Raw genomic sequence first — 26,550 nt, 5'->3', positions numbered from 1 at the left:
TTTCAAATCTGGTGTTTAAAACTACTTTAGACATGTCACATTTCTGCCTGAATCGGGGCAATATCTGATATGGACACAAAGAATTGGTAATCGTTGGGTGAAGGAAAAGCTCATGCAGAACACAATCTTGAAACTTTCCAAATCTTACATAAGGTTATTATTTGTAAATGAAACAACAAGCATTTCTGTATCTGATTGCTACAGTGGAAGGGAAAATGCCATCCTCTGATGGATAGATGCTTATGGTGCTATTGAGGTATGAACAAAGAGGGTGGCACTGCTGCCATGGACTTCACTGCCCCAAGGTTTTGCTCACCTAGTGCCAAACCATTCTGGCTAAGGTGCTTCAGCTGAGCTGATCAACGCAGGGTTTTTGCTGGTCTCACTGAGCTCCCAAACACTGCTTCCTCTCACTCAGAATCAGGGAAGAGCCACAGGAGAAGAGAAGTTTTGCAAAGATTTGCTTGTGGACTCTGCCTAGGGCTGGATGGGTCTCAGATGTGCCAAGCAGGGCACGTCACACTGGCTGCCTGCTGGGACAGGCTGCTGCCCGGGCTCTTGCCACTGAGACTTGGCACTGCTGGACTCCCTTTGCTGCTGTCCCAGGGAAGATATTTTGCATTTAAAACCGGAGTCTTTTGTAAGACAGATTAAGTTAAGGTGCGCAGCCTTTTGAGAACAAAAAGACCTGTTTGTTCTGGGCCTAATTAAAAAACAAGGTCACACGCTGGCATGTATTTTTTGTAAATTATTCTTGATTCATCACCAAGGGGTCTTAAAAATGTTTCAGTGTTTCATAGATGGGACAAGAATGGAAGATTAGTTGCTTCCAGTGAATTACTTCAGTTCACATAGTACTTTGTAGAAGTTTGAAAATTTGAGAGGCCTACTTAATTTCTTTTAGATTAATTAACATTTAGATTTCACCAGGGACTAGCAGTGCCATGTGGAGTTTTTAAAATGATTCCAATCCAATTAATTCTGCGTAATAACTGGAATAGGTAGTAGCAACATCATGATGAGTCTGTGGTTGCAAAAAAAGTGGTAATTCTCTAATCTAAAAAATATTTAAATCTGTGTAAAGTACAAAACTGCCTACTGACATTTTAAATCAAATTGAGCCACTTCTTTCCCCAGTTCAAGGGTCCTGCTATCACATGATGCTTTAAATCTGTAAAGTTTAATATAGACATTGTAACTTGTGCTATTTCAGAATGTGCACTTCTCTAACTAGCTAAATAACAATAATATTTTAGTATTTGTATAATTTAATCTGCTTACATGAAAATCATGCTTGCTTCCCAGCAGATACTGGAAAACACATTTCAAGTCCCAAGTAATTAAAATAAACTACACACACATTCCAGGGAGGAGACACACAGTGAAACAAGAACAGTTATTGATAGTAGTGTGAATAATTGTATTGATAATTTGTGTGAGTTTAGAGGCTCTATTTGATTTTTAAGCATTAAAGTGACATTTCATTAGGCTTGTTAATACTCCTGGCTGTTTAAATCTGTCATAAGGGTATAAGTTTTCTTAGCAACAGCAATTGAGTTAATTCTCTTTTTTTCTTCTTACTTTTGCATTCATCCAGAGGTTCAAAATAATACAGCCCTCTCCTGCTCTCATAGCATTTCCAAGGTAGTCAACTGGATGTTTATCATAGTTCTGAAAGAGATGAATGGATATGTCAATTTTGTGAATTACTTGTATTGTCCTCCTAAAAATATATGCTTTGTTCATGTTACTTGATCGTCCAGCTGTAGGATTCAGATGTAGAATTGTGGCTAAATAAGGCATACAAAAATGTAGTATAAAAAAAAAATATGAAACTATTTTGGGACAGGACATTTTTATGCAGTGAATCTGTTGGTTTTGGGTATAATTATACTGACTAAAACTAGTACTGTATCAGCCTACAATATCAGAATAAATCAAAAGACAAATATCTTCTGGATGCCATTTAAAGATAATTTGTTTCTTTATGCCTCTTTTGGTTACATGGCAGTATATGTACTCTCTAAATTTCTGCAACCAAGTATTTCTAGGCTTTTTAAACCCCAGTCATTTTCTTTTGAGTACGTGTCATCCTCTTCCCATGCAGCAAGATCAGGGAATGGGGCTGAAATTTTACTAATGGGGTTAGTCTCTCAATATAAAAATCAATGTACTTTTCATCCTCCTCAGTGATAACTTTTGAAATCAGCTCCAAGAGAAAGTTTGATATTTGCAAGACTGTTCTGTTGATTGCAGTTGGAACCATGTCAATATGCCATTTCATATGCATTTCATTTTGTAAATTTGTTTACTTCACCTGTAACATGAATACTAAAATATTAAGCCAATTATTATCTTGTTGCCATATGGATAATGGTTGACTCACACAAGCTTCATAAGGCATTGTGGTACCAGTAGGGAATGACATGGTTTGGGAAGCCTGATAAAAATTGGTGAGAGCATCACCACCAGTTCTCTCCTGTTGCCCAAAGGAGAAGGCCATGCTGCAGGCACAATCCTGGTAAAACTGGACTCATTTTGCCAGGATTCTGTCTGTTCTGTGTTTCAATCATTAGAGAACCTTATTCTTTCCTTACCTGCTTCAGAAAGTTAATATGTTGTGCTGGAACCACTGAAGATTCTAAGCTCAATGACATTTCTTCTCTTTAAAAGTGCAGTTAAGCCTTAGTGTGAAAATATCTTGTTCCCCGTGATGTATTTTTTATGCAAGTCAATGAAAGCTTGGTTTGCAATTCATCATTTATTCATCACTTAACAATGCTGCCTTTCTTATGTCCAGCCTATAATCCGTTGTGAAATGTCCAAATTAACACAAGCCTGCTGTTAAGATTGTCTGGCCACTTACAAATATAATATGTCTAGGTTCAGGACAGACCTCGGCTCTGATCAGTATTAGCTGTAATTTGAAGTTAGTACATGAAGGACAAACATCAGCTCTTCTATCTATCTGTCTTTTTGAGTACATAACAGAGCTGACCATGACTTATTACTTCCTTTGCTAAATGCTGTTGCAGGTATTTCTGACCAAAGGTGACCAAGAAATTAAAATAAACTAAACTTTCTCTGCTGAATTATTTAAATAAGGAGTCATTAATGGATTATTTGGTCAATGCATACATTTATCCTCTGCAAGAAACAGGCACCTAGCTGGAATATATTTTGTGTCATACAGCAACAAGAACATTGGTGTGTTTGTGCCATCCTGGCCCAAAAGCCTATGAGTACAAAGAGAGCTCAAGCTGCTTGTGTGGAACACCAGAATAATTAATGTGTCAGTATCTACTGGACTGAATGTTGTGGCATCTCCTGGAAAAGATTGTGGCAACAAACACTTGAGAAAACGCCAATGACCAGAGCAGATCAGTCCAGCCAGCAATGCAGTCAGGTCTCCATCGATGCTGAGCAATTCTGTGACAGTAGTTGCTAGTGGCAAATCCTCTCAGGTGCATTTTGCTGCACAGCTGTCTGATCCTGGTTGTAGTTAGATGATCTGTATTCTTCTTTTGCCTGGACAGTGGCAGAGCTGTCTGCTGAGCCCCAGAGGTGATAGCCAAGAGGCCAGCTCACCCAGAGCTGCCCAGAGCACTGCAGCCCACCTTCCATTCTGTACACGAGTACACACAGGATATCCACGGAATGCAAGATCAAAATATTGATCTCTGACTTCGAGGCATGTAATGGTTTGGGCTCAGGATACAAGAAAAGTCATCATGCTGCAGAATGAGGGGTGAAGATGAGAGTTTTGTGAGACCTGTAATCCAGCAAAATGGCATGGCAAGATTGTGGTTCATGTGCAGCATCACAGAATGTGTGCTCCTACAGGTGTAAAAAAATCATATATATGAGTTCTCCCTGAAAAGTTAAAAAAAAGTACAGAAAGAGGAATGAGCACAGCTGTCAAAACACTTTGGAGAGATGTTCATGTACTTTGGGTATGGGAACTGTTTAAGAATCTGCTTGAAAAAGAGGGATTTAGAAACCAGAAGGTTAAACACACAGACAAGTTGAAATACCCTCAGGTACTTGTTATATGCTAATTTAGAATAATAATGCTTTAACCAGCAAATATTCAATAGCTGATGAGACAGATCGTTTCATTGTGACGTGAATGTAATAAAAATGTTCTCTGAGAAGCTAATTGCCTACTGGTAAATTGCTGTTTAAGTAAGACTTGCTGTTGCATGAGAATTTATAACAACATTCTACACCACTCCTGATGATTTTAAGATTCCCAGTGTACTGAATGAGATAAGGCATTATGCAGGTAGAATTCTCTTCCCTTCTGGATGGTGATGTGTATAACTGTATTGTCCTTTGAGACAAGTTCTCCTGCAGTTGCTGCTCTCGCAGCCTGCTGCAGATAAGAATGAGTGATGATGCCCTAGATTTTAATGGAAATTTTAGAGCGTGCACTGGTAGGGTGCAGTCTTCACCAGAGAAAAATGAGCTGACTTGCAGGCATGAGGGGTCATCAAGAACGATAAAGAAATTGAACATATACTCCAGCCTAGGCAAGGCATTTTAAAGGATATTATGGAAATGAAGAAGAAGTAATTTAATTTTTATAATGTCACTCAATTTAACTTTGAGATACAAAGTCAAGGTACTGTGTATTTTCCAATGATTAAAGATTTAGGGTGTTCTTTTTGTAGGAACTGGTGAATGTTTATGTGGTAAAGCCTGAATGTGACAAAGAATTGAATTTGGACGCATCAGAATTATGTAGTAACTCTTCCCAAAACCACATTACAGACAAATTGAAATTTATAACAATTATCGAATTTTATCTTGGCAGTCAAATTTCCTTAAGAAGGCTTTCTTTAAAGTTAGCTTGATCCCCAAACAGTAATATATCTTGTTTTTATGCAAAGTCTATGGTACTACATTAATCATGTAGCCTTTCAGCTACAGCTCCCTTTACAACAAAAGCCCAAGGCTTCTGTTCTTATTGAAACCTCATTTGCCCATTAGATGTGAGAATTTACAATGTATCAGGTTTGCAATACTGTCAAGGTTTTTCGAAATTATGATTAATTGGGTGAATTTTGAATCCAAAACCTCATGTAAACACTTTATTTTTAATGAGGAAATATGATGCTCTATCTCTCCTGCATAAGAACATAAAAATAAAAACTAGGCTGAAAATTTCCAGATGTGCTCATCTTAGAAGGCAGGGATAGCACAGATATGGGTAATATCTTAACTTTTCTTTCTTCCTTTTTTATCTAGCAACAGAACAAATTCTTACCAAGTCTTAGTGTAAAAGAGTCCACTTGCAGCTAGGCTGTCTGTGTCTATACTGTGCTGTGACTGATTTTACAGCTTCTTGGTAGATTCATCTGGAGAGGTTTTAATCACATTTTTGTTTAATATGGATTGCAGTTACTTAGGGTAAGGAAGTCCTACCAACCAAGTCTAGTAAATAATGATGTATCACCTTTTAATTTTTTTTAAATCAGGTGCCTTCTGAAACAGCCATTTTCAAAAGTATAATAATAATAATAATAATAATAATAATAATAATAATAATAATAATAATAATTTCTCCCCCCTCCTGCTATTCTCATGTGTTCTAATTCTAACTGTCACCAGAGTGTCATCCCCTCTAGCTCCTGGGAGTTCCAAACCATAACTACCCCATTGCTGAAATTGGTTTTTCATGTTAAGCATGATGGATCAGCAGTGGTGCAAAGGAGCATGTCATCCTGCCTACACAGGCCACTGCAGCTCCTCCTCGCCACCCCTAGTTTGTCGAGGGACTGTTTCCACATAGATGTTATTTCAGTAGCAAATAAGAAGTGCAAAGACAAGAAAAACTAGTGGATGTGTGACAGAAATTGATTTGACAGAAGCTTATTTATTCTGATTCAATTCATCCTCTCTTCAACCTCAATATTAAGGTTGTGATATAGATTTCTCGTAGAGTTAAAGGTGTGTGGAGGGAGAAATTCTGTGTTGGGATAGGAGAGGAGAAAAAGAAGATAATTAGACCAGGCCTGCTTGTCCGTTAGAACTACTGTGGGACAGAAATCTTAGTTCTCATTTTTGAAACATTTCTGTCATGAGTGGTAGTCTTTGGGGCTGTTTGCTGCACTGAAAATGTTCGTCCAATCGAGGAGTAGGAGATTGCTTGTCTCAAAGCACTGTCTCTTCTGAAACACCTGTGAGCAGATTTATAGGTGCCTACTAAGACACCACGCTGTCAGGAAAACTAATGCCAGCCAATGCTGTTTATTGAATTTTTTTTACACTTAACATCTAGGCTGCTTTTCAGAAAATAGTTTTGTGCTGGCTATCTAGTGAGGACTAGTAAAATGAATGGGAATGGCTCAGAGACACTCTAGTCAGAAAGAAAAAACAATTAGATGTGTTCCACGGAATGATAAAAAAGGTCCCCAGGATAAAAAAAAAGGTTTAAAAATTATGTAATTATGTACACTGTTTTTTCTTAAGAAATGTGGCTAACAATATGTATCAAAACAGTTGAGTAATGGGACAAGGGACATTTTCAAAGCAAATTTCTGAGGTTAAAATTGAGATAAAGGTAACCATAAAATGCCAGTAATGCAGACTCTTTTACAGTTTTAATTACCTCAATTCAAGAAGACAATTCTGAGATGTCTTGATTTTAGAGGAACATACATTTAAAAACATCAGGAAAAAGATATGAATAATGGTAAGGCTTTACCATTCTTCTGTATCTAAACACAAACACACAGTTATGATATAAACGTCTTGTTACACAGTATAAACTACCTTAGGTACTGCATGCATGAGTAGAATTTTTATTAAACTCATCTAAATGTATTTTTAAGTTGTTTTTATCAGTAGGGAAATTTGAAAATGTAGATAATGTTGGAAAAGACATTTTTGAAAATAGGTCAGAGAAAATAAAAACAAGCAAAGGAAAAGGTCCTAAAGTTGCTATTCTATTTTCTTAAATATGTATGAACAAATGTCTGTAAAGCTTTTCCTAGGTCTTCAGTGAAGAAATAACATAGCAGTGACTTTAAGGCAATTGTGTTGCCTGTTGTGTTTAGGGGTTTTTGTTTTGTTTTAAAGACAGTGCATGTACTTCTGGATTATCACTGGTTAATTTCTGCAAAAGGTAGTTTAAGCTCCAGAACTGTACACTACTCTTTCCAGCACATTGCCACATTTGGTACAAACTAGTAATGCAAATGAGAGAGCAGCACAAATACTCCAACCATCTTTGCCAGAGAGCCCAACAGGACAGAGTACGTGTTAGCAAAATGAGTCATGGGAGTGAACCACGCTTGCCTTTTGCCGGTGTCCCAGTTTTTTTCTTCCCTGCTATTTCTAGAATTTTCTCTGAGATCAATGGAAATAACAGTTTTTCTTTAAAACCTGATTTATTTACTTGCTATTTTTAGCTTAGCTGAAGTCCTGACAAAAAGAGACATCTCAAATCTTTGCAAGGACAAGGATCAAGAAAGTGAGTGGAAGGGGTTTGACCATAGTAGAATTCTTTTATGTCTTGTGACTGTTTTGTTCTCACTTCCCCTGGCAAGATTTTTCTGTGCTGCCTGACAGACAAAATAAAGGTATGACAGTGGAAATGAGGTGTAAAAGAGAGTATTATATTTGAAGACTGAAGAGATAGGGGTACAATTTTATAATTTAATGTATGTTCTCCATTTTCAGCTAAAGTAAAGATAACTCATCTTCTTCCACTAGCAAATAAGCTCTTACTGATTCAGAATTATCCAAATGCTTCAAAACCTGACACTTATTTAAACAGGTAAAAGAGCTCATCCATTTTTGTTAGACCAAACTCTGAATTGCTCTACAATTTACAGTGATTCAAGCAGAAGTTGAGCAGAATATTTTTTCACCCTCCCTTTCTGGGACCTGTAAGTGGAGAAGTTACAACAGAATGTGCATTTCTGTAAGCAAAATTTCCCTTTTGCTCTTAAAAAAATTGTATAAGTGATTTATCATCATTTCAAATAAGAGAAGTCAGCAACACTGTTCTTGTTTTGGGTTAGCTTTCTGGTTTATATTTATAGATCCTGTTTCTTACGCCCTCCTCTTAGGGTCCAAAACACTTCACTTGAAACCCTTTCATTTTGTCTGATATAAGTTTCTAATGGAAATCAGGAACACTGAGGAAAAATAGGATTTTAAACACGATCTCTGTCTGAAGGAATTGCGTTGTCTAGTGCCTCCAGGGTGTCTTGAAGAGTGTACATTATTTACAAAAGCTGTGTTCTCATTTAAAATCTCATTGCGTTATGCATGTTATCACTGCCAACACTTCTGGGAAGTATCCTCCTGCCATCAGTCCTGTGTGGTTATTTACCCATACAAATAGATATCTTGATTCACCACTGAAGGAATGAATTATGTAACTTCAGTCTTTGCAGATTTTCTAAGGACTAATGCATTATTTTTGACTAGTATCAGGAACTAGGATATTTCAAAAAAAAAAAAAAACCAAAAAAAGCCCTGCAAGCAAACAAAAAAATCCCAAAAAAAGAACAAAACCCAAAAGCAAACACCAAAAATTTTGAGTTTTGTCATACTTTTACTTCACATAATCCACTTCTATACCCTTCAGAAAAACATTGAGACTAGAATAGCAAAAAGAGGGGATCTCATTCATCTCAAAGGTGTGACTAAATCATATTTTGCCTCATCTTCTGTCTTGTGAATGTCCAGTTTCACATAAAATAAACTGTGCAGAACCCCAGTGAGCTCAGACTCCTTTTGCCTCCATTTGCAGGTAGCTATTTCTTTTCTTGGTAGAACTCACTTCAGCTTTCTTCCTGTCTGAGGGCTGATATAAGGAAAGTGGAGCTTGACAATCACAAGTGTCCTTAATTGGGAAGTAATCAAGACTTAGAGTATATCTATCATGCAAAGTGAAACACCTGAGATGCTTCAAGACTGGTTTTCATAGAAACAAGTATGTGCTCAGGATATTCCTAAGTGTTTTGGCACAAACAACAACAACAAAGAAAATCTTGGTGTAGTTCTGTTTTGTTTTGGTTTTTTTTTTTTTTCAATTACAAGAGATTTAGTTTGGTTTTAATTATATTCTTTCCTTTTTTTTTTTTTTTTTTGGCCTCATCATCTGTTTGGAATGGTGCATTTTAATAAATTCATTAATTTATACCAATTCACGAATGCTTTTATGGACTGTTATTTACCCTGGCTTCCATCTGTCTTTATGCAAAGAAATAGTATTTACATCTCTTTGATATTATTTGCTCTTTTCTGATATAGCAATTAGTTATAAGAAAACTCTTTAATTTTGCTCAAGGATATTTATATGGGAACCACAGATTTAATAATTATGATGGTGTAAGCATTTTCAGATGGCAGCTTCATAACAATGTTTTATTTTGAGACTATAACTCCAGGCAGTCTCAAAGTAGGTGATTACTGAAAAAAAAATCTTCCTTGCTTCTCTTGGAAAGTGGAGAGCAGAGAAGCCACAAAGAAGTGCCTGTGAACCTTAGATGAACCTGTTTTTCCCTGTGGCTCCAATAATTTAAGCCTTGTGCAGGAAGTGCCCCTGACTGCCCTGAGCCCAGAGCTCAGGGTCAGAGCTGTGCCGTAAGCCCCCCACTCCATGTTTTTTTTCTGGCACTGGGAGGACTTGGAGGGACTTTTCAGCCTGTTTCCCTGTGTAAATGGAGCTCATGGGATTTTAGTGTCTGTTTTCAGTCTGTGATTCCAGCTGAATCCCATGTTTGATTTGGGTCCCCATGCCCAGAAAAGCTGTTCCTTGGAGTGACTCCTCTGAGGCATGCACACTCAATCCTGCGGCCTCTAGTGATTCAGCAGGAAAACAGAACAGTGAAGGGGATTTTATAGCCAAACAAATATTTTCCTCTTCTTTCTTGATGTTAGAATTTCGTGGCCAGATTTCTTGCATAACATATGCGGTCTATAAGGTGTATTCGGTGTGCAATCTCACAGTAAATGGAAGAAAAATACCTTTTTGAGTGTTAAAATTACCACGAAACAAAATTATACGGAGTTTAAGAAATACCTTGGTCAGAATTATGCAAAAAAAATGTAAACACTTAATTCTGACTAAAATATTTGTAAAATACGCTAAGTACAGTTAGAGTTATTAGCATTTTTAAGGGACAAAATGAGGTTTGAAGGCTGCAAAAACCACCTGATTTATGTTGTTTGTCCTATTTCCTACTCATTTATTAAATTATTAGTAGTATCTAGCTTTATCTAACTTCTTCAATGGAATTTTAGAGATTGACTGAAAAATTCCATCAATCTTTTCTCTTCAGAAAAAAATCAATATATTTATTTTGAACCACAATAAGTTTTTCTATATGGTAACCATTTTTCCTGCTGTGAGGGATGCTGCAATACAGAAAGTATAAATACAGTACAGAAAGTTTAAATATTGATTAGATATCTAACATCTGTTTATTTTTATTGTAATATTTTTTAGTATAGATACAAAATAAGCAGAGAAAATCAATTATATTTGTGGACTGGACAATTTAAAACTTTTTTTAGGAGACTGATGTGCACCAGAAGACTCCTATTTTTTGTAGTGCAACTTGCTTTTCACTTGGATTTTTCTTAGGGGTTGAATTGAATGTTTTTACTTATGCCAGTTTTTTCTTGGGTTGTACCATTCCTTTGTAATTTTATTGTAAAATATAATAATTTAAGTTACCTAAGATGATATTATCATTTATAAAATTACTTATTTGAAATCAGGTGTACATTGAAAGCAAAATTTAATGCTGATTAAAATGTGGAGATTTGTGAATAAAAACAAGGGAACTCCACAAAATTGCCTAATTAAAACTACTGGTTTTGTAAAACACATTGGTTTTCCCATGTGTAGCACCTTGCAAAAAAAAAAAAACTTAGAATGTAGTGATCAAGTTGTCTTTCTGTTACTATATCACTTTTACAAACTGTATTCATGCTTTATAAAATAACAGACTTAATATAACTTAGCATTAATGAAGCATTGATAACTAGTTCTCATTCTCAGATGATTGTATGGGTAGTGATTGGATGTCATGTGAGCTGTGAATGGCAGTGGGTTAATTCTGTTCTGTCTTCTCTAAACATGGGAAGCTGTAGTTAATTACATATTGTCTACAATTCAGTACTAAAGTTATAAAATCACAGTTCATCCTTAGTTGGAAGTGGAAGAGAGTCCCACTCTTGGCCCTGCACAGGACAGCCCCAGGAATCCCATCCTGTGTTTGAGAAGGTTTTATGAATGATTCCTGATCTCTGTCTGGCTGGTGCTGTGGCCACTGCCCTGGGGAGCCTGTGCCAGTGCCAGCCACTCTCTGGGTGAAGAATCTTTTCCTGATACCCAGCCTAAACCTCCCTGACACAGCTTCAGGCCATTCCCTCGGGTCCTGTCACTGTCACCACAGGGCAGAGATCAGTGCCTGCCCCTCCTCTGCCCCTCAGGAGGAAGCTGTACCTGCAGTGAGGTCTCCCCTCAGTCTTCTCCAGGCTGAACACACCAAGTGCCCTGAGCCCCTCCCCACACAGCTTCTCCTCCAGGCCCTTCTCCATCCTCACTGCCCTCCCTTGGTGCTCTCTGATAGTTTAATGTCTTTTATATGTTGTGGCACCCAAAACTACCCCAGGAGGTGGGGAGGCTACACCAGTGTAGAGCAGGACAACACCACTCTGTTTTTAGAAACTTGGAAGTCTGCAGACATTATACATTATCCACAGAAAGCAAAAAGGAATGTGATTTTTACTTAAGTATGACTCTTCCGTGTGCAGTGTCACTTGATAGAAGTACAGGGGATTTTTCCCCAAGCCATTTTCCTGGAATCTAGTTCAGAGTAGTACCAAGTCCCCTCATTGTCTATCACTCAGGGAAGCTGAGCATGTTAAAAAACATACAACTTCACACTTCTGCTTCGTAGATTTCTGTGGGTCAGTAAAACACCCATAACCCCCTTAAATATTTCAGTTAGGAAAAAAAACAACAACAACAACAAGGTTTGAGGTTCTTTTGTTTCTGTTTACAAGTCTGTGAAATAGTGTCATCTTCGGAAAGAGAAGAATTTCCTGAATTGCTTGTTTGCTGGGTCCCCATCCTTAGCCTGGTTTTCCTCTGTTTTCAACACATATTTCTATCAGATTTGATACAATTCTGTTTTCAACACATATTTCTATCAGATTTGATACAATTATTTCAATTTCAATATAACCTCTGGTTGAAGATGTGAGAAGAGCTGAACTGAAGTCAGTTGTTGTCCAGCAGAGAGTACCTAGTGCCTATAAAAGTTTATTTTTATTTCTAACTCTTGATGTTTTAAAAAAGTCTGTTTTTCTTCTCCCAAAAGATTGGGATGCAGGGGCGCATGTTTTTCACTGAAAGAAAACTTTATTAGAAAACATATTGATTTGTATTTTGAAACTCTGGTGCTGTTCTGAGAAAAATGTTGAATATGCAATGAACATCAGTTCCTGAAAGTCTTACTATGTTTATACTATGAACTACTTTGAAGCAAGCTGATAAATTTAGTAATCAGAAATGAAATTATGGGAATATGTAAATCAGATATCCCTTGAGTAGCAACACTGGCATGCTTAGGAAAGCTTTTGAATTAATAAAAGATCAGACCCCAATGCTATAATTATGCTCTGAAGAAGGAGCAAGATGGATTCATAGGCTAAGGTACTGAAGAAAATGAAGCATAGCAGGGATCAAGAAACACCCCAGTGGTAGTCGTAGGGAGTAAAGCCAGTCCTCTTAAACGAATATGACTCAGCTGGGACAGAAACCCTCTTCTCAGCACTAAGAGAGCTAAAGCTGCAGCTCTTAAGAATCTAGAGTTGATGGAGATATGAAAGACAAGGGCAGGTCCAGCAAGATCCAAAGAGAGGAAGAATGAGGATGGAGTGGTAGCTGCTTACAGACAGGTGGTTTGTCATCTGTCCCTTGCCACTGACATTCTCCCTCAGGTTGGTCTCGCTCAGAGGTTTGAGGCAAATGCTGCCTTAATGGAGACAGGAGGAGGAGAAGCAGGAGGTAGACAATTAATTCTGGCTGCCAGAATCCTCTGGTAAATGATTTGCTAGGGATTTTTGGGTCTATCTTAAGTTCAGGACAGTTGAGCTTACGCTGTATGATCCTTCCAGCACTGGGCAGGGAAATAACTTTGTTGCTGTAATTAGAATTCTTCCTTTTCTTCTGGAAAATTGAACGTTTCTGCTGGCTTGGTTTTAACCTTGCTGAAACCTCAGGAAATATTTTAGTTTTGTCTCCCTTTTCTCACTGAACCAATGCCCATGGTTTGTTCCTGTTGTATTGCAGGGCCATAATGTGAGGATGAGTAACAGTTAAGTTGTTGGTGGAGCTGTCCATGGTACCCAACACCATTTTACTGGCTTTGCTCTTGATGCTCCAGTACAGAAGCAGTTGTGAGCCTAAACTGATTCATCCCTTTGCCTGCCACAGTAATTTTCCACAGCTGGGAAGCCACTTTTGTAGGCTTCACATTTTTTGGGATACATTTATTCCTTTATAGTTTTCAACAATTGCAGCCAAGTCAATGTACACTGACTACTAGTCCAAATCTTTTTGCCATTATTTTCTTACAAATGGGCAGAGTGATATTATTAGTAGGTTTTTCTATTTTTTCTCAATTTTTAGTTTTCACAGAATAAAAAGTATCCAGAAAAGTTTCTTGTATCTGTCAAAAATATATGCTTTAAATATTAATGAAAAAGAACAAACACATGAGGATTTTCTGAATGAAAAAATGTGTGTATCATTTTAACTTGCTTTAAAATAAAATGTAAAAGATACTGATGAGAATTCCAACAGAGAAGGTTATACAAATATATTTTATGCAACTATAAAAAATATATTATTCAAATGCCTGAGGGGGAGATATCTGCAGTAGAAAGAGGTAATATGTAACAGGTTAAATATAATGTTTGAAAAGAAAACAGGATGCTGAGGCACATGTGTTTATTCCAGTGCTGCTGAGTTAATGAGTATAGATAACACTTTCCAGGTATAGATTCCCCAGGAAAATAAATTGAAGTTTTCTAGTTTTTGATGCACAGAAGGTATATAAGAAATAACTTGGGTTATGCAAGAGTCTGGATAGTTCTGTAAGAATCAGGAAAATCTGTGAAATCATAAAGGTGTTGTAACTATCTGTTTTTAACTTAAAAGAAGAAAAACAAGTTGCTTTAAATATGACAGAAAAAAAATTAAGAACTGCGTTCACATTGAGTTGGATTAAAATCGCTTATTTAGCTAAATACACTGTTGTGATATTAAGATAAATCCATCAGTATTGCTGATAAACATGGTATCAAATTAGGCCATATTGTATTCTGTGTAGAGGTAAATTAAAAAGTTGTTTGACTGAGTATTGTCTTCACATTTTGATGCTACATCAGTATGCAAATTAATATATTACAGTGGCATTCAGTGGTGTGTGCTGCAAAATCTGTGTGTAGGTTTTTGGACTCAGAGTTGAATTTTATGTGTTTAACCTGAAGCATTATAGTTAGCATGCAGTAGCAGTAGAGTTTTTGCAAGGAAAAAATGTCTCTTTTTCTCCCTGCAGTATTTCTAAATCAGTTCTAAAATTAAATTGAATTAATATACTAATAAAAAGCAACTGTTTCATTTTGGCTAGAAACACAAAATAGACCTCTGGTCATGCACTTTACAGTTCAATACTAAAATGACTTTCATCACAATTTTGTGTCACATTAGAAAGAGACAAGAAATATGAATTTAAAGGGATATGGCTCATTTTTACAATTACATGTCACTGGAAAAAAATGGGAAAGTGATTTTCTTTTTTTTTTTATTATTATTATTAATCTGGTGTATATCTTTATAGAACTTTACAAGGATTTAGTATGATTGCAAACTATCAGCATTTGAAAACAATACTGTTTATCTATATAGTTTTTAAGATTATTAAATTGCCATGGTCAGCTCTCACCTGAACCAGTAATATATAATTTTTTTCAATGCTTCTAAGCCACAGAGCGTTTTTGTGGTGAGCTGACCCTGGCTGGACACTAGTTGGCCACCAAAGCTACTCTGTCACCCCCCTCCTCAGGTGCATAGCAGGGGGAAAAAATACTGTGAAGGGCTCATGGGTCAAGATAAGTACAGGGAGAGATCACTCACCAGTTGCCAACATGGGCAGAACAGACTCAGCTTGAGGAAACAATTGCATTTATCTCCAATTAAATCAGAACAGGGCAATAAGAAGCAAACCCAAATCTTAAAACACATTCCCTCCTTCCTAGGATTTTCTGCACTCCTGAAATCTCTGAATCTCCACCTCCAGTGATACAAGTGGATGGGGAACTGGGGCTCTGATTAGTGCATCACACGTTGTTTCTGCTGCTCCTTCCTCCTCAGAGGGAGGACTTCTCACAGCCCTTCCCTGCCCCAGCACGGGGAGATTCCCACCGTGTGCAGCTCGGGAACAGATGGCTCCAGCGTGGAGACACACGTGCTCCAGCATGGGCTCCTGTCTCCATGGGGTCACTGGTTCTACCAGGACCCTGCTCCAGCACAGGCTTCCCACCAGCCTATTTTTTGGGCATCCCACTGCTCTGGAGTGGATCCTCCAAGGGCTGCAGGGGCACAGATGCCTCATCATGGTCTGCCCCACGGGCTGCAGGGGAACCTCAGCTCAGGCACCTGGGGCAGCTCCTGCCCCTCTTTCTGCACTGACCTCGGTGTCTGCAGGGCTGTTTCTCTCACACATTCTCACTCCTCCCTCTCAAGTACACAGGATTTCAGTCCCCTTCTTAACCGTATTATCCCAGATGTTCTCCCAGGGGTGGCTCATCCTCGGCCAGCAGCAGGTCCATCTTGGAGATGAGCTGGAGATGAATTTGGTATATTTGATAGCAGCACAGGTGGCAGTGGCAGGAATCTGGAATTACTGTAGCAGCCTGTGGTGTGAAGTTGCTAAGCCATGGTAGACTATTGCTTTTTAAAGGCCAGCAACATGGACTAAAGAATTTGTGTAGGTAAAATAATGAAATTTCCACTTTTATGACTTTTCTTCTGAAGGATGGATTTCTCCCTTTCTAGAGACAAAAGGCACAGTCAAAGGATAAAGTCTGGAAGAGATTACAACTTTCAAATGAATCTGGAGTTCTTGGTGATTTAAAAGCTTTTGGCAGACCATAAGAAGTTTTATATCTCCATTTATTTTGTTAAAATATACAATTGTGCAGTAGCATTGTAGCCAGCTTTCTTTATCTATACTATCAGTCATGGATAATATAAAATCCATCTAAGGAAACACTGGCCCTCATATCTTCCTAACTGTACAGCACCAAACTGTAGAAAAAAAGAAGTAATACAGAAAGCAGGATAAAATAGTAATTTCCTAAGGCTCTCCAAGAAAGAAATTTGCATACCAAATCAAGCAAAATGTTTATATGCTTTATAAGCTTTTTAGACAAACTGTGACTAAAGCCACAAATAATTCTATTTATATTTTTTTCAAAGTGAGAATGAAATCTCCTTTTACTTTTGCAGTATTTATTGTATGTTCAGAAAACAGGTCTGCAGTAATTTTCCTTTGGTTTCTCATGTACAGCTGATACACAAAACCAGTAATACAGACAACATAAACCAGGTCTGCTTTACAGGGAGAATCTGCCTAGAGCCTACTGTCACCTCTTTCAAATACTCTTTCAAATACTGTTCTTGACCAGGCTTGTTATTAATATTGAAGCTATTATAATTTGTAAAATTTATGTTAAGAAGAAAACATTTTTCTTTAAATTGTTGTCAACTCCTTAGCAAACATTGACTTTTGCAGTGTTTTTTCAAGTTTCCATCTCCATCAGCTGTCCTGAATTTCTATAATTCATAATAATAGTAGCACAATAACCAACATAATGCACACCAAGCAACGAACATTTCATAGCTGTTTGTCACCAAACAGTTAGGAAACATCATGTACTCTTTGCTGATTGTTTTAATCCTAGCAAAGTGCTAGTAATGTGTCTCCAGATTAAATCACTAGGGTTTAACTGCCTAGAAAATTAATTTCTTCCTTATTTCTAATGGTATATTGAACAGAGGTACGTACTCTTAATGGGTAAATTCATTCTGGTAACCCAATGTTAGCAAGTTGTTTTGGGGATAGTTTTCCACCAGATGTTTCCACGGTTCTTTGATTTATATCGTTGCATCTGAGTAGACATTCTTATGTCAACCTTATGGTTTTATGTGATTTAAAGCAGAAGAGAAATTTATGTAAATGACTGAAGATTAGAACATAAATGTTGAATTTAGGACTACAGTTTTCTTAAAGTGGTGCATAGCACCTTTAAGTGCTTTTGGATCTGTACCTTACACTGCATGAAGGAGAGGCAGTACATTTTTTTTGTCTTAAATCATTTTGTGACCATTAATTTTTTCTGACAGAAATTAGCTTTTTTGTGGTATTTTTTTCATGTTGCTGCAGGGCTTTTCGACAACAATAAATTATTCTGTTTGTTAACCTTAGACATTAATGTAAATTGTGAAAAGCATTTTTGTGGTAATAACTATGGGATGAGCATGTGAAAATGTGGCTTTGAGCAAAACAATTAAAAACTTTTGTTCTCTTCATTAAAAATACTTTTAAAAAATGTTAATGCCTTCATGGGAGGCTTTTAAAAAATGTTAATGTCTTCATGGATACTTTCTGCAGTATCTACAACCAACAGCCATCTTTTTCATGAGCAGTGGAATCCAAAAGAACTTTATCAGCACATGTGCTTGTGTTAATTCATGTGAAAAGTGCTAAGTGCTTAGAGTACTTGAAAACAAACCATCTCAGATTGAGTTCTTTATGGTGATCTGAAATGCAGATGGCCAGAAGACTTCTCTCATATTCTGGTGGAAGTTCACACTTCTCCTTCCTACACATCCTGCTCCCATTCCAGCATTGGGGATCTTAAGTTCTAAGACCACTCCTGCCATTGAGCTAGCCATTTTCTTTTTTACTTTGTAAGTGAGGCCTATTACATAATATGTCAGAGGTTAAATGAGAAAATTCCTTTGTTTAACTTTGTGTCAATTCAAATAAGTGTGGAAATCATGTACTGGTTGCTCTTTGGTGTTTGTGTATGCTGGGGGAGAGAGAAAACCTAATTTAAGATTCTGTGAGTACAGGAAATAAGCTCAGAGTACTTGAATGAGCTTTCACTTAGCATTTCACTTCACAGTACTTTACTGACTCGTTGTCGTTTCTGTCATTTAGAGAAGTGGATTCATAGATAACAAATTTCCAGAAATTTTGCTTCTAAAACCTCCAGAGTTCCAGAAGCAGAATTTCCCAACTCTGTTCTTGCTTTGATCTCCTATTCTGGATGAATGGGCCTCTGCATATAAGTAGAAGCTTTGTTCTGAGTTGTTTTTCTCAGTAAATGGTATGGATCTTAACTTCACAAGGTCCCAAGTGCCTTGCTGGAAATAAGCCACTTAGTCCAATATATTTTTTCCCAAACTATACATTGTTATGATTTACCCATGTAATGCTCCCTACTGCTCAATGCAAAGGCTCTAGTGCTAAAATCAATGTGAAATACAGTGAATATGTGCAAAAAGTAGGTTCTTAGTTTAAGCTGGGCATTACCAAAAGGGTAGTAGGCAGTGGAAAGACCAAATCAGACTTGCAATAGTAGAAAATATTTGCATTTAGACAAACAACCTAGCCATTGCTGCTATTTTTTTTCTAACAGTGAAATCATGTACCTGAAAATAATAGCCAAAAGTTGGACCAGGTATTACTGTATTAATGTGCATCACAGAAAGAAAAGGTCTTATATCTCAAAGTAAGAGGCTTTTATGTGTCTATTCTGGCTCTTAGAAAATCTTGCAGTTTCTGCTACAAAGATACCTTAAAAACCTTACTCATTCCACAGGCAAAGCAAGCTGTGCTGGGACACTGTGGGGCAGCAGGGTGCTTGAGGCAACGTGACTGGACTGTCACGTAGCTTGTAAGGATCCTGCAGAAAAATGTTACTCATCCTATCAAAACATAATAAAACAGGATCCAGATTACTGCCATGTTATGCTCATCACAGCCTCTTCTTCTTCTGAAACTTTCAAAACAGTTTGGAAAAAACCCCCAACATATCATCAGAATAGTTTTTACTGAGAGGAATCTAAGGAATAATTTGGGGATGGGGTTTGTGTGTCCTGTGACAACCTAAAAGAAATTGTGATAAAACCAAACAAAAAGCATAGTAAAAATAAGCTAAATCTCAATAGTACAAACTTCTGTTTCAGCTACAGCCCCGTGTCCAGGACTGTGGGCAAACACCACAGCAACTTGCTGGCATTGACCCCTGTGCCCCAGGCTATGCTGGTGCTGGTGTTCAAGCTGTCCCTGCAAAATTTGTGCAAAAAACTGAGACAGAGCATTCAACTGACTCAATGCAATTTAATGAATTAGTAGCTGGCAACTGAGTTTGATCATGTTAGAACAAGTAAACTTCCAGAGTGGTTCAGTTTGTGAACTTCAACCATAACCTCATGACCAAAGGTAATATGCAGGTTTACTGAGTTTCTCTGCAATTTGTGCTATGCATTTAGAAAGAAAATATGTAATTTTGTTCTGGAGTATGATATACTGAAGTATTTGGTTTTCTCCAGAAAAACTAGCTTCAGCATTTTACTTGAAAGCCTTTGTATGTAGACAGGACTCAGACACACTTCCTGAAGTTGTGAAAATCTGTCATAAGTATGAATATCACAGTGTAGATTGCTGATGTTATTTCAGTTCCTGCTTATTTTAGCAGCAAACTGTTGAAAATTATTTTACACTTTTTTTTTTGTTTATATATTCTGAGGAATTCAAGGGAAAAATATTCATGCTCTACTGATGACTAAAAATATGAAAATATTGATTTTTTATAAATATGAACTTGATTCAACAGGCATACAGTGTTACAATCTAAGCTACAGATTCAGAATTCTGGTTTTTTTAAACATTAAGATAGCTACAAGAATTCTGAAGAAAAGATATTTTGTTTTATCATAAAAGATGGAGAAAAATGTATCCCAATGCATTTAGTAAAACTTAAGAATGGCCCATATTGGTTATCTTTTGGTAGTTTTTAATTCTGTGTGTAAATAGAAATGCTGCAATGCTTTTTCTTACAAGTGTTTTTCTCCCCAGTCCTGTTAAAAAAAAAAGAACCAAACCAACCAACAAACACCAAACTCCAAATCAAACCTAAAAAGCAACAGCAACAACAGAAGAACCTCCCCCCAAACCCCCCCCCAAAAAAAAAAAAAAACAAAGCAAAACCAAAAACCAAACAAACAAAACCAAATGAAAAAACACATGAGATATTAGGCTTGTCACAATTAGATAATAAGGTGTTCTTTATTGGAATCAGAAGTTTTACAGTGTCTGCTTTCCTGACACTGTTTATTTGAGTTTATAGCTAACAGGAACTTTGCACTTTTGTAGTTTAAATCTTGCAGTGCTTTGTAGAATCTTAAATGTGATGTGTACCTTTGGGGGTGTAGAAGTACATTTGTTCACAACTGGTACTTATTAATTGATGTGCTGAGTATTACTGTAATTCTCTCCAGTAGACAGCAATACAGGAGGGGATAAAAGGCTGCAGAGATGTACTGAAAGGGATTTGCTACAAAATAATGAGGTGTCCTTACGTCTACTCATCTTGGATTTTTCATTTGGATTTCAGAGGAGTGCAAAAACTTTCACCTCTTTCTGTCTGGCCGGTATGTGATGAAGCATTTTTTTCATGCTTAACTTCCTTAAAAAGATTTGAATGTGTTGGGTATTTTGCAGGAGCTTCAGGATGGCATTGGGCAGCAGCAAGCTGTTGTCAAAACATTGAATGCAACTGGTGAAGAGATTATTGAACAGTCATCAAAGGCAGATGCCAAGGTGCTGAAGGAACAGCTGGAAAGTTTGAATAACCGGTGGAAGGAGATCTGCAGACAGTTGGTAGAGAAAAAAAAGAGGTAGGTTAAAAGAGGGTAAAAATATTGTGATATTATTTTTAGTTATTTTAGATTTTATTCTGGCTTGAAATTTCAAAGGAGCTTTCAACATCTAGAGTTTCAAGTATAAAAGGAATTATCAGTAATTAAATTTTACGTTCTATCCATTGTTCATACACTATAATTTGTTTAATTCTTTTCTACCTACTCCCGTCAGTGACCACCACTCCCTTCCATACTCCATATTTTTATCTTTTAACTTCTAATGTTTAAAAGAACCAAACAAGCATCTGTAACTACTCAGTTTTAAGTAGAACAGTACAGAATTTACGACTGGTTTATTATCTTTCTGTTTGACTGTGTGTCATAAAAGTATACTAATAATACCTTAGTTGATTTTAAAAGGTAATCCTAATCTATTTCATCTATCAAGATCAATGCCAACAACATCTACATTTCATAGATTGGACTAAAAAAATGGATTTATCCATTTAATATTATTTATGATCACTTTTAGATAAATTTGGTTTTCCTATGCAGGCACAGAAAGCTAGAGCGTTTGAGTTAAAGATAATACAAAAATAGTTTTATACCTTGAAAAAGAGAATTTCCAATTAAAAAAAAAAAACAAACAATGTTGCTGTTAAGATAGGTCTTATTAAAGAGCATGTTCTTAACCTAGATGCTAAGTCTAACTGGATATGCCATTCTGCTTTAAAATACAGTAGAAAATACAGGCAGAGCTTTCTTCATGCATGTTTTTTTTAAAATCCCAGAATATTCCTTTTAGAGATATATTGATCAGTGCTGGAAACGTATTAGAACTGGTAGTGTGCAACAAGTTTTTTTTCATCAGATATGTCGCATATCATTTTTCTGTTCAGAGACGCTGGGGCGAAAAAGCTGTGAAAATGTTTACTAGCATCAAGAAGGGAGTGTCCTGAAGGGTTATTACTGAGCCTAATCATGATTAAAGTTTCACTTGGAACATGTTGTCAGTCATAGGAACAGGCTGCCCAAGGAAGAGATTGAGTTGCCATACAATCACAGAATGGTTGAGGTTGGAAGGGAACTTAAAGTTAGTGGAGCTCCAACTCCCCTGGCATAGACAGTGAAACTTCTACTAGATCAGGTCTGTCAGAGCCTCATCCAGCCTGGCTTTGAAAATTTCCAGTGATTTGAACTCCACAATCTCTCTGGAGAACCTGTATCAGTGCCTCAAATCCCAGAAGCAAATAATTTCTTCTTAATATCTAATCTAAACACTCTTTCATCTTAAGGCAATTCTCTTTTTGTCCTATCTCTACATACCCCTGTAGAAAGTCCTTTTTCAGCCTTCCTGTAGTTCCCCTTTAGGTATTGAAAAGTGCTATAAGGTTTCCCAGTGGTATTAAGAAGATATGTAGATGTGTCACTTAGGGATGGGAGTACTGGGTTAATGGCTGGACTTAAATGATGCTGAATGTCTTTTCCAACCTAAATGATTCTGTGTTAAAAGGAGATGCAACAAATAATCTACAGCTGTCAGAAGCTTCAGAGATGTTTTAAATAATTATTTCCAGGTGTTGATGATACTGTTATTTGTTGCACAAGGGAGTCCTTGGCCTTTATTTGCCACATAGAAAGCTGTTCTTTTGCACATTGGAAACTCATCTGTGTTTCTAAGCATTAACTTGTCATGTAAGTGCAAACACAAAATATTAATACATCATTTTAACAGCCCTGTAATCTGCTTTGGCAACACAGAAGAAAGAGATTGGTGGTTGAGCTTTGTCCGAGGATATAAAATGTATTCCTGTTCTGGTTAAGACTGTTATTGGTCATCCCTTCACATATTGGTAGAAATGTCTAACTGAATGTGCTTTTGGCTCAAAGCAGTGTTAGAATATTACATGGAGTTTCTTGGCACATTCTGCATTTTAAAGAAGCCTAGGATTTGTTAAGTGGGAATAATCCAGTCACGTTACCTAGATGAAAGTTCTTAAATAAACACTTGCACATGTATTCCTCCTTTTGTTCTGTTTAGTATGTTGACCGATTGGTTTGTTTTCCTCCGGAATGACAGCTCGTGTAATTTAGAGGAAAATGATTGCGGAGACCTCAGTTAGTGAACTTTGCATGAATAATAGCACTGCACCAGGAGGAATGCAGATAGTGTTGTGCTGCACTGATAGAAATGTTCCTGGTGTACTTTAGTGAGACTCATGTGCTCAGGATGTTTCTATTCACCTCCCAGTCCTCTTGGCTGTGTCAGAGCCAGGGAATGCTTTTTGCTCCCGGGTCTTGGAAACACATCCTACCCTAACTTCTGCCACCACACATGTGGTGGTTTGTTTTGTTTTGTTTTCTTCTTTTTACTCTTCTAGAGTGGAATTTCAAAGGAAAGAAACCCAGCTGACAGGAAAAATGGGTGTGTTCTAAGTAGGTCTCAATTATTGATGACCTGGGCATAATAAGACCACAGTCTTATCAGCTGCACAGTCTTGATGTAGCCACGGTGTCATGGGATTTGCACAACTCTTACGCTTTGACGTCTTTTAGTTTTTCATTATTTGTCCTAATTTGGTTTTGGGTGCAGTCAGATTCTCTCTTTTTAAGACTTGAAACGCATGTCACCCAAAAAAACTTTAACTTATCCTTAAGATCAAAGCATGAGGCAAACAAAAGTTGAAGGAAGTGGCCTCTACTTACAGTCCAAGGAGCTAATATAGTTATGGCATTGTCCAATACTTGTGTTGGTACTATGTCAAATTTATTTAAATATATGAGTAGAATATAAATTACAAAAAATATGGGTCAATTGACATATTCGATTTCTCTTTTTCAGAATAGCTTTAATAGACTATTAAAAAAAAAAACCTGCAAAGTCAGAATGCTTATATTGTGACTCACATAAGTTTTAATAGTCCTTTTATTTTTGTCTGTTTCCTATAAATTAAATTTTCATCGTTAAAATAATGTTATTACTATGAAGGGGATTAAGATTTTTTCAAGTCAATTTTGAGAATGAGAAAATGGGAGGAACATTTTAAAATCATATTGAATGAAGGTGATACTGAAGGGAGAGCAGATCTGGTATAACACATCTTCATATAATAATTTCAAAGAAAAAAAATAGATGTTAACATTTAGAACCTTCTGCAAACCAGAAAAGAAAACCGACTATAATCATAATAATTTTAATGGGTTTCAATTTTTATTCTTTGTAGATAACATATTATGCTCTGCTTTAAAGTCAGTTCTCAGTAGCTCAGAGTAGTGATCAACTGATTTTTTTTTTCCTATTACATTTTTTTGCTCATCAGATCTCAAGATAAAGTGGCAAGAAATTAGCAATATAATGGATTCCAGAAATGAAATCTGTTAGTGATTTCAGATTCAAGTGTAATGCTGCTAAGTATTATTTGGCAAGGAATTTTTATATATTGTAAGTTCTGTTTTTGCTATTTGCTTACCCAAATGAAAGAAACTGATTTTGATAATCCTGCACAGTTTTACATAAAGCTTTGAACTTTTATGTGAGGCATTGACAGTCCATTCTAGGCTTATTTTCCAAGCTGAATTCAAAGATCAGTTGGGGCTGAGGGGAGGAGGGAAGCAATTACAGGAGTAACAGAAAGTGATACAGATATTTTTAGAAGGTGCATGAATGTGAGAAATTTGTTGGAGACATGAGGTGTATGGTGACATTTCCAAGAACACAGATGACATTCTGCCTCAGGTAGTCAAAGGCTGAATTCATAGTGAGAACTTCAAAACTGAGCAGATGGGCAACAAGTGGCAGATGATCTCCATCAGAGACAAATGTGGGGCTTGGAATATTTCAGACAAACAGACTATCCCAAACTTAAATGATGCTGAGCTTGTTACAAGTCCAGAAAGCAATCCTGACCTTATTGCTGAAAGTGTTTACAGGCACAAGATGGGGTGACAGCAAAATAAAAAGCCACAGTGTTTTAGGTTGCATCAGCAAGGGTATTACAAACAAACAAACAAAATGCTGTTTTGGTGATATCAAACATTGTGGTGTACTCATATCAAACATTGTGGTGTACTCATATCAAACATTGTGGTGTACTCATATCAAACATTGTGGTGTACTCATATCAAACATTGTGGTGTACTCATATCAAACATTGTGGTGTACTGTTGGTTACACTGTGCAGAGCTCTGTGCAAGTCAAAGGATATAAAGGGCACACAGAAAGTATTCATGGGGGAGGCAAATGAAATGAGCCAGAGTTTGGAGTGGCTCACTGTGAGGGGAGACTAAGCAGGTGGGGATCTTCAGTCTGGAGAGAAATGTCAGGAGGGTAATGACTAAGGTTTACAAAGTTGAACTGATGGGTAAACTGAAGGTGGAACAAAATGTTATTGACCTCAGTGCCTAGAAGGGAAGATTCCTTGTTGGAAATGTAGGAGATGTCAAAATGGACTTAAGATTTACATTATGGTTTCTGAATGTCGGAGATGTGCTAGCCACAGAAGGTTATGGAGGAAAATATCATGAGTCAGCCCTATAGAATTCTTAACTTAGTGTCCATGGATCCTGGGAGAGTATGAGGTGAATGGAGTAAAGAAAATGGCCCATCTTCTGTGTTCCCCTTGACCACCATCTCCTGTTCCCAATGCTGGTGGCTCTCTGGGCTTTTCTGAAGCACTTGGGTATTTTTCTGGTGCATTGATTATATTTTGGGGAGGAGAGGACAAGTTTTCCAAAATTGCTTTGTCAGTTTTCTTGAGGTTGTATTGTTAAATGGTCCACTATTTGTTTATAATACTATCACTGCATTGATAAAGACCCTGTAAATTCAAAACATTTCCTGTAACCACCATGAACCCCATGGTTTCAAGCTGACTTGAAAAGGAAAGATTTAAACAGAATATAATTTTTAAAGTTTCACCATGTTAATTCAGTTTTCATAAATAATTTGGAATAAATAATAAACTACCTGAATAATAACTGTACACCATATCAAAACCATGATATTCTATAAATTGCTGAAACTGATCATAGGTTCACTAGATGCTAATATTAATCTCAGTGATGGACTGACAGTTTTAATGAATAAGAATTATTTGGACTGCAAAAGGTCAACTTAATTAAAAACAGACAAGAAAACAAACTCAATCTCAAAACAATTTGAGGAACTTGTACTGCTCTTCAGTAAAAAGGAGCTGGTTTTCAGTTTTAAAAGGTCAAATACTGATCCCAGGCAAAGCACAGACTTAAAATTGACTTTGAATCTCCTTTCTTTGGTACTGAAGATCAAGAGGTTATGCCTGAGTTATGTTTGTGTAGGATGTTATCTTCCACTTGCCTTTATCTAAGAGTTTCAAAGCTGTAGAAGTTTGAATTCAGTGTTTTAAGTTTCTGTATCTTGTAGTCTAATCCATCCCGCTAAGAATTAGATGAGAATGTAATTTTAGCACATCTAGTCATTTTATCTTACTGAAAACTTTGAAACAGACCAGGCAGTTGAACAAAGTGGAACTTGATTGAAAGTCTGATACGCTGGTAGTTAGCAAATTAGGAATTTAATTGAGTTTTTGTTAACATTT

General features: G+C 36.8%; 1 protein-coding gene across 11 annotated transcripts in view; it reads left to right on the top strand.

Moving 5' to 3' along the window:
- The window catches only part of DMD (dystrophin), a 1,161,005-nt gene that overhangs the window by 743,442 nt on the left and 391,013 nt on the right, over positions 1–26,550 (top strand). For all 11 annotated transcript variants that reach the window (XM_038157590.1, XM_038157575.1, XM_038157541.1 and 8 more), the window contains one exon: positions 20,835–21,010. In XM_038157590.1, the coding sequence (XP_038013518.1) occupies positions 20,835–21,010 (176 nt within the window). The remainder of the gene's footprint in view (positions 1–20,834; positions 21,011–26,550) is intronic.

This window comes from Motacilla alba, chromosome 1 (genome assembly GCF_015832195.1).
Source record: "Motacilla alba alba isolate MOTALB_02 chromosome 1, Motacilla_alba_V1.0_pri, whole genome shotgun sequence".
Taxonomy (NCBI): Eukaryota; Metazoa; Chordata; class Aves; order Passeriformes; family Motacillidae; genus Motacilla; species Motacilla alba.
This window is presented reverse-complemented; position numbering and strand designations above follow the sequence as displayed.